Source organism: Tupaia chinensis, unplaced genomic scaffold (assembly GCF_000334495.1).
Source record: "Tupaia chinensis unplaced genomic scaffold, TupChi_1.0 Scaffold144899_1, whole genome shotgun sequence".
Classification (NCBI taxonomy): domain Eukaryota; kingdom Metazoa; phylum Chordata; class Mammalia; order Scandentia; family Tupaiidae; genus Tupaia; species Tupaia belangeri.
In genome coordinates this window covers 701,360-716,915 of record NW_006204759.1, presented here as the reverse complement: position 1 = coordinate 716,915, position 15,556 = coordinate 701,360, and the positions used below count along the sequence as shown (strand labels likewise).

Sequence of the window (15,556 nt, the reverse complement as noted above, 5' to 3'; positions counted from 1 at the left end):
GGATATTTGATGGCTGCAGGGAGCGGTATGGGCCCAGCTGGGTTCTACTTTATAGTATGCTCTTTTTACTCACTGGGGTTTAGGCCTAAAGTCAGACTTGAGTTCATGTATAGGTATGTGTCAGCTGCGATAACTATTGGATATATTTAGACTAATTAAGTTCACTGACAGATCATTTGGGGAGGGGGGAGGCATGGAGGGCAATCATGGATGCCAGGGACAATGTGGGAGGAGAATGGGTCATAAGTGAGGGAGGGGGATGGGGAATCTAGGATGGTAAAACAAAAGGCAAGGTATGCAGGACACAAGAATTGGGAAATTATTTGCTGAGAACATATATGTTGACATGCTTGATTGAGCCAATGCACAGTGTATTTTGGATGGAAAATTCATTTGTGTGTTGTGATGGGAAAAAAAAAATTATAATAATAATAAAAAAAAAACCATAGTGAGGGGGACAGCAGGTGGAGAGGTGGTTAAGGTGCTGAACTCCCACAAGGCTGACTGACCATGGTTTAAGTCCCTGAGCTGGCGGCTTGAAATTCACACTGGGCACGTGTGCGTTTGTGCCCAAAATCCTTTCAGGAGAATGGAAGAAAAGGGATTGTGGCATGGCTATCTCCCCAGAGGGTGATTTCTCAACTTTCTCTCTCTCTTTCTCTTCCTATCTCTCTAGCAAGCACACATGCCCTATGGCAAAAATCTTAAAAACAAGCCAACCATAATGAGATAACATCTTACATCCATTAGGATGGATGTTGTCAAAGGAGAAGAGGGGAGCAGGTAGGTGGCGTGGTGGTTAAGGGCACTAGACTCCCACATGGCTGACCATGGTTCAAGATCCAGATCTGGTGGCTTGCTTACTTACTTTCCCTCTGTCTCTCTCTTTCTCTCTCACTCTATCCCTCTCTGGTCAAATATAAATAAATAAACAAAGTTAAAATAATTTTAAAATAAAAAAAAAAAGTACAAGAGGGACTAGATGGCGGGATAGTGGTAAAACATGACATGACGCTCTGAGACTGATCCACACAGGATGTTCTGGGTTCACCTCCAGGATCTCTCTGAGTATGTAGAGTGTGTAGGTACCCATGATAACCATCATCCTGGGCTGACGGAGGGCTGGGTTGCATTGCACTGTTGGGATCCTGTTGGGGTTACTACCGTCTCTCTCTCTCTTACTTTGTGTCTCTCACTCATGGAAGACATAGATAAGGACAAAGACAACAAATGTTGGTGAGGGTATGGCAAAAAGAGAACACATTTACATTGCTGGTAGGAATGTAAACTGGTGAAGTCATTATAAACAACAATATAGAGCTTGCTTAAAAAGTTAAAAATAAAACTACTATGCAATCTCTCTCTGGGCTACACCCAACAGAAATGAAATCAGAACCTCATGGAGATATCTGCACGCTCACATTCATAATTGCCAAGACTGGGAAACAACCTGTCTACTGAGGGATGAATGGGATAAAGGAACTGTGGTGTGTATACAATGGAGAAGATTCTGCAATGGATGAACCTGGAGGATATTATGTTAAGTGAAAAACACCAGACACTGAGGGACCAGCAGTTAGCATAATTTCTAAATTGCTGGACTCCCACGTAGTTGACCACAGTTCGAGTCCCAGACCCGGTGGCTTAAACTCACGCCAGGCGCGTGCACACGCGTGCCCAAGATTTGGAGAGGAGAATGGAGGAGAAAGGATTGCGGTGTGGCCATCCCCCCTGGAGGGGGTGATTTCTCGCCTTCTGTTTCTGTCTCTGTCTTTCTGGCAAGCGCACGCACCCTATAGCAAAAACCTCTCAAAAAAAAAAAAAAAAAAAAAAAAAAAAAAACACAACCGCCGTTTTCAAAAAAAAAAAAAAAAAAAAAAAACTACATGACCGCTCTTGTGCGTGGAATCTGAAAAAAAAAAAACAAAGTCAATACAGTGGCCAGCAGGTGGCATAGTGGTTAAGGTGCTGGACTCCCACATGATGGATTGAGGTTCAAGTCCCAGACCTGGTGGCTTGAAACTCATGTCAAGCATGTGCGAATATGTGCCCAAAATCCCAAGAGAAGAATGGACGAGAGGGATTATGGTGTGGCCATTCCCTCTGGGAAGTGATTTCTCACTTATTCTCTCTCTGTCACTGGAGTGTGCACGTACCCTACAGCAAAAATCTCTATTAAAAAAAAAATCAATACATAGAAACAGAGAACAAAATGGTAGTTATTGTGGGGGGAGATACAGGCCAATGGGTACAAAGCTGCAGCTATACAGGATGAATAAATGTATAGATTTTCATATAGCATGAGGACTATAGTTAATACTGTACTGTACACTGGAAATTTTCTCTTCCAAGATCTTGCTATACCTTGTACAAAACCAGTTTTGTTGCATCTGTGCTATATTGAACTTTTCAATTAGTTCAAAAATGGTAACTCACTGGGACCGGCAAGTGGCGTGGTGGTTAAGGGCGCTGGACTCCCACATGGGCGACCACGGTTCAAGTCTTGGACCTGGTGGCTTGCTTTCTCACTTCCTCTCTCTCTCTGTCTCTCTCTGATCAAACTGAAAAATAATAATGATAATAATAATAAATAAAGTTAAGTAAAATAATTCTTTAAAAAAAATGGTAACTCACTGAAGGCAAAGACTGTAGACAGGTATCGGTAGGTAGACAGATAGATAAGGACAAAAGATAACAAGTGTTACTCATCTCTGCCTTCACTACCCCAGCACAGGGCCTGGAATAGAGAATATTTATAGTAAACACCTATGAGTTCAATGAAAGACAGAAAAAATAAATGTGAAAAATGGGTTGCCATGAGAGTATGACAGCAACCTCCCCATACCCCATCCACTGACAGCAAGTCTGCCTTCTCTAGTCAAGGCTCCTTCTTCCTTGCAACTCAAGTCCTGTGTGTCTGCTTTCTTGGCTGCTTCCCATTCCAGTCTGACATGGCAATCGGCCAGCTCTAAGTGTGAAGGGGTTAGGAAGGATGAGGGAAAGGGTGGCGACTTCCCTAACCTTCTGCCAAATCCTATTCCGACATTCCTTAATAGTCCTTTGGCATTTCCACTGTAAGGTGGCACGCTGAGCTCGTGTTGCCACCTCCCATTCCTGCCCGAGACCTTTAGAAATAATGAAAAGATTTGTGTAAAAATCTAGAACCAAGCAGGAAAAGAAGTGGTAGACTAGAAACTCTGAGGACAATCTGGTAGGACAGGATTGAAGATAGAAATCATTGCCTAAAAATGCTTCCCACAAATGAAAGACAGGAGGGAAGTGGATACCGGAAAGAGGAAAGTACAAACCTGGGCAACTGCTAGTGGGACACGTTGGGCTCCTGCAGTGAGAGTCACGAAGTAATCCACGTCTGTACCTCCCTGTTGACTCAGGTCAGGGAGTGGGTGTGGGCCCTTGGGTCTGAGAACCTCAGCAGCATTCAGAGGAGTGGACAACATCCAGAAAGACTGGGGAGCCTCCAAACTCAGAGGACGAGCCACTGGCAAACCCACCTGGTGGTTCCTGCAGGTCCAGTCCCATCTCATTGATATATTTAGTTAGTTGCTAGAGGTACATGCACTCACATATGTGCAAGAGAGAGACAGAGAGAGAGGGTACCCCCCCACCAGTGGGGCATGGTCATGCCACAATCTCTCTCTTCTATTTCTCCATTCCATCAGTTTTGGGCCTGTGCACACATGCCAGCTATGTCTTTCAAGTCACCAGGGTGGGGTTTCAAAGTGCAGTCAGCCATGTGGGATCTGGCCACTCTGCACAGTGCTTAACTGCTGTGCTGCAAGGCCAATAGTAAAGTTAAATTAATAAAAATTCAACAGCAAGACCAGCAGTTGGTGTAATGGCTATGTTGCTGGACTCCCATGTAGTCGATTGTGGTTTGAGTCCAGGACCCGATGGCTTAAACTCACACCAGGCACGTGTGTGTGCGTGCCCAAGATCCCAAGAGGGAATGGAAGAGAAGGGATTGCGCATGGCCATCCCTTCTGGGGGGATGATTTCTCGCTTTCTATCTCTCTGTCTCTATCTTTCTGGCAAATGCACACACCCTATAGCAAAAACTTCTCAAAAGAAAAAAATTCAATAGCTAGACAAACAGCAGAATGGGCTTAAGTGAAGAATAAAGTAAAACAGGTGTAGGAAACTCTCAGAAGCCCAAAAGGACAAAGCGATGGAAAAGAAAATTAAGAACCACAGCAGCAGATCTAAAGTTCCAATGTTCTTTTAATAAGAATCCCACAGAGAGAGAATAAACAAAATCATAGATACTACTCAAAGGAAAAAAAAAGATGACAATTTCCTTTTAGAATATAAGAAACTCATAAGTCTTTAATAACAAAGCAACACACAGACACACAACCTTTGTCCTAGTAAAATTCTTGACTCCTCCAAGCCCCCAAATCTCAAATACTTCCAGAACAAAAGAAAAAGGAACAAAATAGGCTATTTTATAAAGGAAGAAGAATTAGATTGACTTCAGGTATTTAATAGACAACTGTGAATGCCAAACAATAGATTTGTCTATTCTACCATTCAATGGCTAAAAAGTACAAACAACTGAAATGCCCATCAACAGATGCCTGAATAAACAAAATGTGTTTTGTGAACACACACATACACGCACACACATACAGGAATATTCAGCCTTAAAAAGGAATGGAATCCTGATATATACTTGAACAAGAGGAATCTTGAAAACACATTACATGAAATCAGCCAGACACAAAAGGACAAATATTGTTTGATTCCCCTTACATAACAGACCAAAGGCAGGCACATTCATGGACACAGAAAGTAGAACAGGGGTTACCAGAAACTGGGAAGAGGAGGAAATGAGAAGTTATTATTTAACGGTGATACAGTCTGTTTGGGAAAATGAGAAATTTCTAGAAATGGACACAGTGATAGCTGCACGATAATGTGAATATACTTAATGCCACTGATTTGGACACTTTAAAAAGTTAAAATGGCAAATTTCATGTTAAATATGCATTTTACCATAATTTTTTTAAATTAAAGGGGAAAAAAAGAAAGTAGGAAATATGAATAGACTAATTACCACAGAAGAAGTGGAAAGGATAGTCAGAAATAGCCTCTAAATCAGATAGTACATCCAGATGTTTTGACAGGCAGGGTCTACCTGTGTAAGGCCGCAGATTAGATCATGTACATGAACAACTGTTCGTCCATTTTGTTCCCTTACCCTAACATGGCTGTCTGCTTCTGTAAACCTGCTTGCTCTTCCCATGAGAAAATAGCTTGTGCTAGCCATACAGAAAGCCATATCTGGGTCAATACCCTGTACCTGCTACTGTCTTTGCTAACTAGCCTGAAACCCTTTTGTTTAGCAATGTAACTGCTTGCATGGAAACCCCACTCCCCTCAGAAATAATTAACCTGCTTGATTCAGCTTCTGTAACTGCTTGCATAGAAACCCCTGGTAACTGACCCCCTATAAAAAGACTACTCCAACTTCAGTGGGGGCTACAGTTCTGACTCTCGGTGCCCCCCTCCCCCCCGAGCCTCAGATTCTAGTCGCTGGCCAGCTAATAAAGACTCCCTTTAAACTTAATCTGGCTTTGGTGGTCGTTCATTCAGTGGCACTCTACAACACACCCAGATATGACGAAAGATTAATGTCCAGAATGTATAGAGAGCTGCTATCCATCGATAAGAAAGAGAGAAGTAACTCAACAGATAAACAGACAAAAGACATAACCAGGCAATTCACAGAGGAGATGCAGACGGCCGAGCATCAAATAAAGAACCCTAATCTCATTAGTTACTAGGAAATGGACATTTTTAAAACTAGCTATCACTGTGGCCAGTAGATTGTACGGTGATTAAGGTACCAGACTCCTACATGGCCAACCACGGCTCAAGTACCAAATGTGGCAGCTTGCTTTCTCGCTTTCTCTCTCTTACGCTCATCAGAGAGAGTGCATGTGCCCTACAGCAGATTTTAAAATACTAATAATAAATAAAATTAAATAAATTTTAAAAAAAAACACATACCATTTTCCATCTATCAAATTGATAAAAATGAAAACTGACTATTCAAGTGTTGTGGAGGGTATAGGGAAATGAGTGCTGATACACTGTACAGATGGGTCTATAAATAAATAAACTTTTTTTTGGAGGACAAATGGGCAGTAGTTATTAAAATTTCAAGTACATATAAACCTATGACACAGAATCTACCCTAGAGAAATTCTTACAGATGTGTAAAAGGTCATATACATACACATACATATATATAAGGGTTTTTTTAAAAGAGATTTTTGTTGTAAGGTGTGTGCATTCCTGGAGAGACACAGACAGACAGAAAGTGAGAAATCACCCCCAAGGGGAAATGGCTATGCCAAAATCCCTTTTCCTCCATCCTCTTCTTGGGATTTTGGGTACACATGCACACATGCTTGGTTTGAGTTTGAAGCTGCTGGGTCTGAAACTTGAACTGCCGTTGGCCATGTGGGAGTCCAACATAACCATTATGCCAGCTGCTGGTCCTCCAAGTGTTTTTGTTTTGTTTTGCTTTGTTTTGAATTTTAATTTGACCAGAGAGGGACAGAGTGAGAGAGACAGGAAGGGAGAAAGCAAGCCACCAGGTCCAGGACTCAAACTGTGGTCAGCCATATGGAAGTCGAGAGTCCTTAACCACCATTCCACCTGCTGGTCCCCAAAGGGCTGTATTTTTAAAATTAGAAATAATCGTGATGCATAAATGGTTAAATAAACTGTGGCATGTTAGACCATGGAATTCTATGCATCAATGAAAAAGAATGAGGTAATAGTGTGCTGCTAGAACTTCAGATACAACAAAATGATAATTTTCTCTTTAACCTGATTCTTTTTTTCCTACCATTGTTGAGTTTTATTTTCAGATTCAGATCCAATGGAAAAAAAGGTAAATACTTAAAAGGAAGATGAGGACCGTAAAAGAGGATGAGGGGTGCTAAATTCAATGCCATTCCTATTAGAAAGAGCAAGAGGGAGAATACTGAGAAGGCAGAGACAATCATGATTGACCAATCCTAACCTTCCTTGCAGCAAGGAAGAAATGCAAGGGTTTGTGCTTAGCAGCAGCCATCATTTTCAACTCTGCCTTCTTAATTAGGCCTGACTACTGCGGGCAGTGTAGTCTATCCCACATGTTCTATTTTTTAAAATTTATTATTTTCTTTTCATTTTTTAAAAATTTGACCAGAGAGGGACAGAAGGTGGGAAAGCAAGCCGCCAGGTCTGAGACTCAAACCATGGTCGGACATGTGGGAGTCCAGCGCCTTTAACCACCATGCCACCTGCCGGCCCTCCCACATGTTCTTTTTATCAAAGTGACTTTGACATTTCTGTTAGACGGATGGAGGAAAACTATGCTCCTTCCTCTTCAGTCTCAGCAGCCTGTGACTAGAGATGCTATGTGATTTTCCAGGCCTGGTTCTCTTGGGATGCTCATTCTTGGAACCCAGCCACCTTACCATGAGGAAGCCAAGCAGCTCTTGGAGGACAAGCAAGGATCCCAGCCCACGGCCTGGCTGAGCTCCCAGGTGACAGCAAAAGCACCACCTTGCCAGCCACAAGAGTGAACCAAGGGGTCCTCCAGTCCCCTCATCAGCTGCCTCAGCTGATGCTGCATGCAGTGGAAAGAGCTGTTCCCACTGAGCCAGGCCAGAGGACATGACCAAAACCATTGTTGTTTTAAGCTACTGGGTTTTGTGATAGTTTGTTACAAGGAAATATATAACTAGAACAGTTTCTCTCACCAATGTGAACTACAGAGAGTTGTCCACTTGCACAACTGCAACGATCTATCACAGGTAGCTTCAGAAGACGTGGTAAATAGGAGGGATGCCTGAGTCAGGTAGAGTTAAATCGGGTAATGGCTGAGGTTCTTCCTACGGTAAGATTCTGTGCTGAGCATGCTCAGCTAAGTACTTAAGCACTTCCTAGAGCTATGTTTTCTTAAGGGGTGATCATTTTCTTCAATGATCTTTTACCTTTCAGAAAGCTGACGGATCTGGGGAATGCCCATATACTTGTGGAAATGCTCCAGAACATTCATTACACCCTGAAGAAGATTAGCAACTTCTCCATACTGTCTTCGCCTGGTCATGGCTCTGTAAGGAAATAAGAAGTTGAAAACTCTATTAAAACCTAAGAATCCAAGACACAGGGTTGGAACAATCTTCTTTACCTCTAAAACGGACATCGACTCAATTTACTCAGCCTAACTACGTGCAGTATAATGCACTGGGGGAGGAAAAAAAGAGACCTGGTCCACATTCTTGAGGTAACATCACTTAGTAGAGAGAGAGTAAAGTACACATCTAACTAATACCAACTAGGATGACTAAAATGAAGGGGGGGGGGGGGGGTCTTCAAAAAGTTAACGGAGGGGCCAACAGGTAGTATAGTAGTTAAGATGCTGAATTCCCACATAACTGACCATAGTTTGAATCCCGGACCCGGAGGCTTGAAACTCACACAAGGTGCATGTGTGTGCATGCTCAAAATCTAAGAGGAGAATGGAGGAGAAGGGACTGCAGCATGGCCTCCGGCGGGTGATTTCTTGCTTTCTGTCCTTCTGTCTCTCCAGCGAGCACACACACCCTATAGCAAAAACCTAAATGAAAAAAAAAAAAAAGAGTTAATGGAAAACAGACAGCATGAAAAAGCTTTTTTGAAAAATAATGATTATTTATTTATGGGACCAGCAGATGGTGTAATGGCTATATTGCTAGACTCCCATGTAGTCAACCGTGGTTTGAGTCCCAGACCCAGTGGCTTAAATTCACGCCAGGTGTGTGTGTATGCATGCCCAAGATTCTGAGAGGAGAATAGAGAAGGGACTACGGCATGACCATCCCCCTGAGGGGGGTGATTTCTCACTTTCTATCTCTCTGTCTCCCTCTTTCTGGCAAGCACACGCGCCCTATAGTAAAAACATCTCAAAAAATTATTTATTTAACTTTATTATCATTGTTTTTTTTAATTTGACCAGAGAGAGAGAGAGGGAGGGTGGAGAAAGTAAGTCACCAGGTCTGGGACATGAACAATGGTTGGTCATGTGAGAGTCCAGCACCTTAGCCATCATACCACCTGCTAGCCCCCAAAAAGTTTAATTATGTGTAGATTTAAAAAAATTGAGGGGCCAGGGCTGGCAGGTGACGTGGTGCTTAAGAGTGTTGAACCACCACATGGGTGACCGTAGTTTGATTCCTGGACCTGGCGGCTTGCTTTCTCACTTTCCCTCTCTCCCTCTCTCTTCTCTCGCTCTGTATCTCTCTGGTCAAATTTAAATAAATAAATAAAGTTAAATTAAATTGTTACTTTAAATAATTGGGGGCGGGGGGCAGATGGCATAGTTGTTAAGATGCTGGACTCCCACACGGCCAATCTCAGGTTCGAGTCCTGGAGGCTTAAAACTTACACCAGACATGTATGGGTGCGTGCCCAAACTCCCAAGAGGAGAATGTAAGAAAAGGAATTATAGCCATCTTCCTGGGGAAAGATTTCTCACTTTATCTCTGTCTCTCTTGTGTGTGGATGCATCCTATGGTAAAAATCTCTCTCAAAAAAATTGTTTTTGTACTGGGACCAGCAGGTGGCATAGTGGTTAAGGTGCTAGATTCCCACATGGCCTACTGAGGTTCAACTCCCAGACCTGTGGCTTGAAAATCACACTGGCATGTGTGCATACATGCCCAAGATCCCAAGAGGAAAATGGAGAAGTGATTGCAGCATGGCCATCTCCCCTGAAGGATGATTTCTCACTTTTCCTCTCTGTCTCTCTCCAGTAAGTGCACATGCCCTATGGCAAAAACCTTTGTTTTTTCTTTTTCTTTCTTTTTTTTTTTTTTTTTTTTGATTTTTTTTTTTTTTTTTTTTTTTTTTTGAGAGGTTTTTGCTACAGGGCATGTGTGCTCACCAGAAAAAGAGAGAGACAGAAAGTGAGAAATCATCCCCCCAGGGGGATGGTCACGCCGCAATCCCTTCTCCTTCATTCTCATCTCAGGATCTTGGGCACACATGTACATGTGCCCAGCGTGAGTTTAAGCCACCGGGTCTGGGACTCGAACTGCGGTCGACTACATGGGAGTCCAGCGACACAGCCATTATGCCAATTGCTGGTCCCTGGCAAAAACCTTAAAAAAATTTTTTTTGGACCAAAAAAACCCTCATATTTTTTATTCCATTTTCCACAAACTTTATATAGTCTCTCATATAAGTTATTTGCTATAGGAGGTACAATGGAATGTGTGAATGATGGATTCTCATTGAGTTGGGAGAAGGTAATCTGGGAAGATTATGATAGTATTTGGATACTATCGATTAGCATGCTTTTGACAGAAAACTGGGGTTCAGAGGTCATTACTTGAGAATTACAGAATATAGGCAAACCAAACACATCTTTCTAGGATACAACAAAGGGGATTTATATACATTTACATGTTAACTGAGATCTGTAGGTTTTAAGACAATGACTAATCAACTCTGTCAGAGATGTCTCCTTTCTTTACTGCTAGAGTTAATGAAGCTTACATAAAAGGATGCTGATAAAATCAACAGTTACACACAGCAAGGAAGTACAAACTATTAAATCTAAATTTTTCATTAGGGCTGGGCTCTTAAATTAAATTTATAATTTATGACTTCCCTTAAGAGGCATTTAAAAAGACAGGAGCAAGTTCAAGCCAAGGTGATTCACTGCCACTGCCTTTTTCTGACAGTTTGGTAGGAAACACTGAATACCTGGGGAAGAGAACAAAGGAGGCTGCTTTTTCAGTCTCCCGCTGGCCTGCTTTTCTCACTGACCCCTACTCACAGAAGGACCCAGGACTCTCCTGAAGCTCATGGAATGCCTATGAGAGATCAGGAAGGAGTCTGCCCCTTGTTTTCCGTCACTTCATTCCTTCACCCCAAGACTTCAGACATATGTCTAAGCTTCTGTGAAGATGTTTTCTCTATATACACACGGAATTACACTGAGGCTGGTGCAGGGGGAGTTCTCAGCCCGAGTGAGACCACATGGGTGACCCGGCCTATCAGAATCTTGCTAACAAAGGAGGCTTTGGTAGCTTCTTTGTTAACCAGTTCTTCTTTTTTAATAATGTTTCTAATGTTCTCATGTATTATCCCCTCTCTAAGTCAAACAGGAAGATACTGTCTTTGAAAAAGTGGGTTAAAATAAAAGTGGGTTGAACAATAAATCGAAGATCTGTTTCCAGATGGTCTCTTCAATGACAGTGCAACTCAGGCCCCACCAAACAGGACAATCTGCCACAGTAGAGGCTGTAGGGAATGGCTGGGTTGCATCACTTCACTTGCCTTAAAGGCAGAGATCTACCCAATGTAAGTGACTCCTATTCTTCGGGTCATTCTCATATGCTTCTGGGTCCCCTTCAGACTCACTTGTACCTCACTTCAAAGCTTCTGGTGTTTAAGTTTTAAAGTTCAGAAGATACAAAGCAAAAATGGTGACTGGGTATTTGTGCGACTGTACAGCAGAACTGCAGGTGACCAGAGTCCTAATGTCAGTAACTCATTCATCTGTCCATGCCAAGTGGACTGTCGGGAAGGTGATTGGGACAGCCATGCAAAACACTGCTAAAGTGAGAGTGACCAGGCTTGTTCTGAATCCCTATTTATTGAAGTATTTTAGTAAGAGAAAAACCTACTTTGCCCACAATGCCCTTCAGCAGTGTATAGTCAGGGATATCGTGCTTCTCAAAGCTTTACCTGTTCCACGAACAAAGCACGTGAAACATGAACTGCCTGAGATCGTGTTCAACGTTGGGAAAGTCACAGATCCAGTGACAGGAAAACCTGGGCGGGAACTCCCTACCTGGAGGGTCCAGTCAGCTCGGAAATCACCCACCTAACCAGAACTCTAGAACTCAGTATCTCTTCAACACGTGAAGGAGGATTGGAAGGAACCAACGGGAAAGATCCACATGTTCACTTTATGGGAAAAGAACTTTCTAGGATACAACAAAGGGGATTTATATACATTTACATGTTAACTGAGATCTGTAGGTTTTAAGACAATGACTAATCAACTCTGTCAGAGATGTCTCCTTTCTTTACTGCTAGAGTTAATGAAGCTTACATAAAAGGATGCTGATAAAATCAACAGTTACACACAGCAAGGAAGTACAAACTATTAAATCTAAATTTTTCATTAGGGCTGGGCTCTTAAATTAAATTTATAATTTATGACTTCCCTTAAGAGGCATTTAAAAAGACAGGAGCAAGTTCAAGCCAAGGTGATTCACTGCCACTGCCTTTTTCTGACAGTTTGGTAGGAAACACTGAATACCTGGGGAAGAGAACAAAGGAGGCTGCTTTTTCAGTCTCCCGCTGGCCTGCTTTTCTCACTGACCCCTACTCACAGAAGGACCCAGGACTCTCCTGAAGCTCATGGAATGCCTATGAGAGATCAGGAAGGAGTCTGCCCCTTGTTTTCCGTCACTTCATTCCTTCACCCCAAGACTTCAGACATATGTCTAAGCTTCTGTGAAGATGTTTTCTCTATATACACACGGAATTACACTGAGGCTGGTGCAGGGGGAGTTCTCAGCCCGAGTGAGACCACATGGGTGACCCGGCCTATCAGAATCTTGCTAACAAAGGAGGCTTTGGTAGCTTCTTTGTTAACCAGTTCTTCTTTTTTAATAATGTTTCTAATGTTCTCATGTATTATCCCCTCTCTAAGTCAAACAGGAAGATACTGTCTTTGAAAAAGTGGGTTAAAATAAAAGTGGGTTGAACAATAAATCGAAGATCTGTTTCCAGATGGTCTCTTCAATGACAGTGCAACTCAGGCCCCACCAAACAGGACAATCTGCCACAGTAGAGGCTGTAGGGAATGGCTGGGTTGCATCACTTCACTTGCCTTAAAGGCAGAGATCTACCCAATGTAAGTGACTCCTATTCTTCGGGTCATTCTCATATGCTTCTGGGTCCCCTTCAGACTCACTTGTACCTCACTTCAAAGCTTCTGGTGTTTAAGTTTTAAAGTTCAGAAGATACAAAGCAAAAATGGTGACTGGGTATTTGTGCGACTGTACAGCAGAACTGCAGGTGACCAGAGTCCTAATGTCAGTAACTCATTCATCTGTCCATGCCAAGTGGACTGTCGGGAAGGTGATTGGGACAGCCATGCAAAACACTGCTAAAGTGAGAGTGACCAGGCTTGTTCTGAATCCCTATTTATTGAAGTATTTTAGTAAGAGAAAAACCTACTTTGCCCACAATGCCCTTCAGCAGTGTATAGTCAGGGATATCGTGCTTCTCAAAGCTTTACCTGTTCCACGAACAAAGCACGTGAAACATGAACTGCCTGAGATCGTGTTCAACGTTGGGAAAGTCACAGATCCAGTGACAGGAAAACCTGGGCGGGAACTCCCTACCTGGAGGGTCCAGTCAGCTCGGAAATCACCCACCTAACCAGAACTCTAGAACTCAGTATCTCTTCAACACGTGAAGGAGGATTGGAAGGAACCAACGGGAAAGATCCACATGTTCACTTTATGGGAAAAGAACATTTTCTCAGTTTTATCATAAACTACCCAGTTACTCTTATGGTATATTATTCAATAGCTAAAATTAAATGAAGAACCTGTTATAACTTTTCATAAAGCGTTATGGTCATGTTTCAAATGTTCTTTTCAGTAAAGATGTTTTTGTGTTCACTCAGTGTACCTAGCAATCTGCCACATTATTTTGTAAGCATAGTGTTTTAGAAGATAGATTGGGTTTGTTACATTTTCATTCAAGGGAATCTTGAATTAGATCCCTTATTTTGGGAGAATATCTTTTGATATAAACAGATAATCCCATTAAACAATATTTTTATTCTATATTTTAAATAAATTTAACTTTTCTCTGATTTCATCAGTTCCAAAGGGAAATAATTAACATGCTTGTAATCAGATTTTTTAAGATTAAGCCATATTAATAAGAATGTTGACATGATGGAAATAAAATTTAAAGTTTTATGTTACCTTTTTTAAATATCCTAGGCTAGATCAAAGATCTAAGATCTGACACACATAAATTGTAGAACTTTTCACACATGCATTTGAGTTGGAGAGTGTCTGAGTTTTGCTGTAGTTCATTAATAAACTGGGATAACTTAAAAAAAAAAAAAAAAAAGGTGACTGGATGCTGAAAGCCAGTTTGCAACAAGTGCAGGAACCCAAGACTTTCCTGGCTGAAAAGCGAATAAACCTACCATGCCATTTTCCCTAGGTATTACATTCTCTGTGGACACAAAAGAGAAAGTTTGCATTGCTTACTCCAGAGAGTCAACCCCGCCGGCCAGCATGTGCAGGTGGTTGAGCGTTGTGATCGAGGTGGTCAGGTGGCGTTTGGCATGATCTAACTGCTTAATGTCGCGGGTGATTTCTTTAACCTGAATATGGAAAAACACAAGCGAGAAAGTCAGAAGCTTAGGGAAGATGTGAAAGCCTCTGCAAGCACAAGGCAAATGAAGCAAGGAGAAACACTTCCGGTGAGCCTTCAGAGAAAACGTGGACATTCTCACAACATAAAAAAATAATAATTTCCAATCAACTCATTTAAAATGTTTAAGGAATCATTTAATTTTATTTGTTATTAATACTGTTCTTTTAATTTGCTATAGAGCACATGCACTTACCAGAGAGAGAGAGAAAAGTGAGAAAGCAACCCACAAGGTCCAGGACTAGAACCATGGTCAGCCATATGGGAGCCCAGCACCTTAACCACCATGCTACTTGCTGGCTCCGGCCTGTTTAAATTTAATTTGGCATTTCTTCAGATTTTACTCCTAATTACAAAACCCTTCGTAGGGAGAATAAAATGAACTTTACTTTTCACCCCAAGTGGAATGACCTAAATAGTAATTTAATATTGTGCATGTGTGGTACCAGAGCCCAACACAGCACACCTCTTAAATAAGATCAGAGAGTTATGGGGGGGCCAGCAGGTGGCATGGTCACTAAGGTGCTGGACTCCCACATGGCCAACCATGGTTTGAGTCCTGAATCTAGCAACTTGCTTTCTCACTTTCCCCTTCTCTTGCTCTCTTTCTCTCTATCTCTTTGGTCAAATTAAAAAATAATAATAATAACATATAAATACATAATTTAAAAATAAAAAAGAAAGTTATGGGAGAGGGTTTCAAAAATTCACAGAAAATGCTTATTATGGAAAAAAAAACTATAGCATGGATTTAATTTTTTTTCTTTTGCATCAAAATACACTTGTACTTTAATTCCATTTTCCATCAACTTTCTGAAGATTCCTGTATCCTTCTGACACTGGAGGTACTGGGTTCAATACAAAATCGCTATTAGTCAGCTAACTATCCAGATGATCTTTACTGAAACTGGGTTTATTGCCTAGGTCTCCAGAAAGAAAAGGCTTTCTCTTGAATCTCAAGACTGAAATGTAACCCCTGTAACATAGGCTTCACATGCAACACCCTAAGAGGACAGCAGCAGTCGCCAGGGAGTGGGACGGCAATCTGGGGAGTAAAAATCTGAAACTGTGGACC

General features: G+C 41.8%; 1 protein-coding gene and 2 pseudogenes across 2 annotated transcripts in view; 2 read left to right on the top strand and 1 right to left on the bottom strand.

Annotated features, from left to right (window-relative positions):
- Positions 1–15,556, bottom strand: part of VPS53 (VPS53 subunit of GARP complex) — a 173,833-nt gene that overhangs the window by 102,914 nt on the left and 55,363 nt on the right. For both annotated transcript variants that reach the window (XM_014583842.2, XM_006167524.3), the window contains exons 6-7: positions 14,316–14,431; positions 8,013–8,132 (exon numbers count right to left, since the gene is read on the bottom strand). In XM_014583842.2, coding sequence (XP_014439328.1) covers positions 8,013–8,132; positions 14,316–14,431 — 236 coding nt within the window. The remainder of the gene's footprint in view (positions 1–8,012; positions 8,133–14,315; positions 14,432–15,556) is intronic.
- LOC102482384 (28S ribosomal protein S17, mitochondrial pseudogene) lies at positions 11,503–12,450 on the top strand (annotated as a pseudogene).
- On the top strand, positions 13,070–13,631 carry LOC102481969 (28S ribosomal protein S17, mitochondrial pseudogene; annotated as a pseudogene).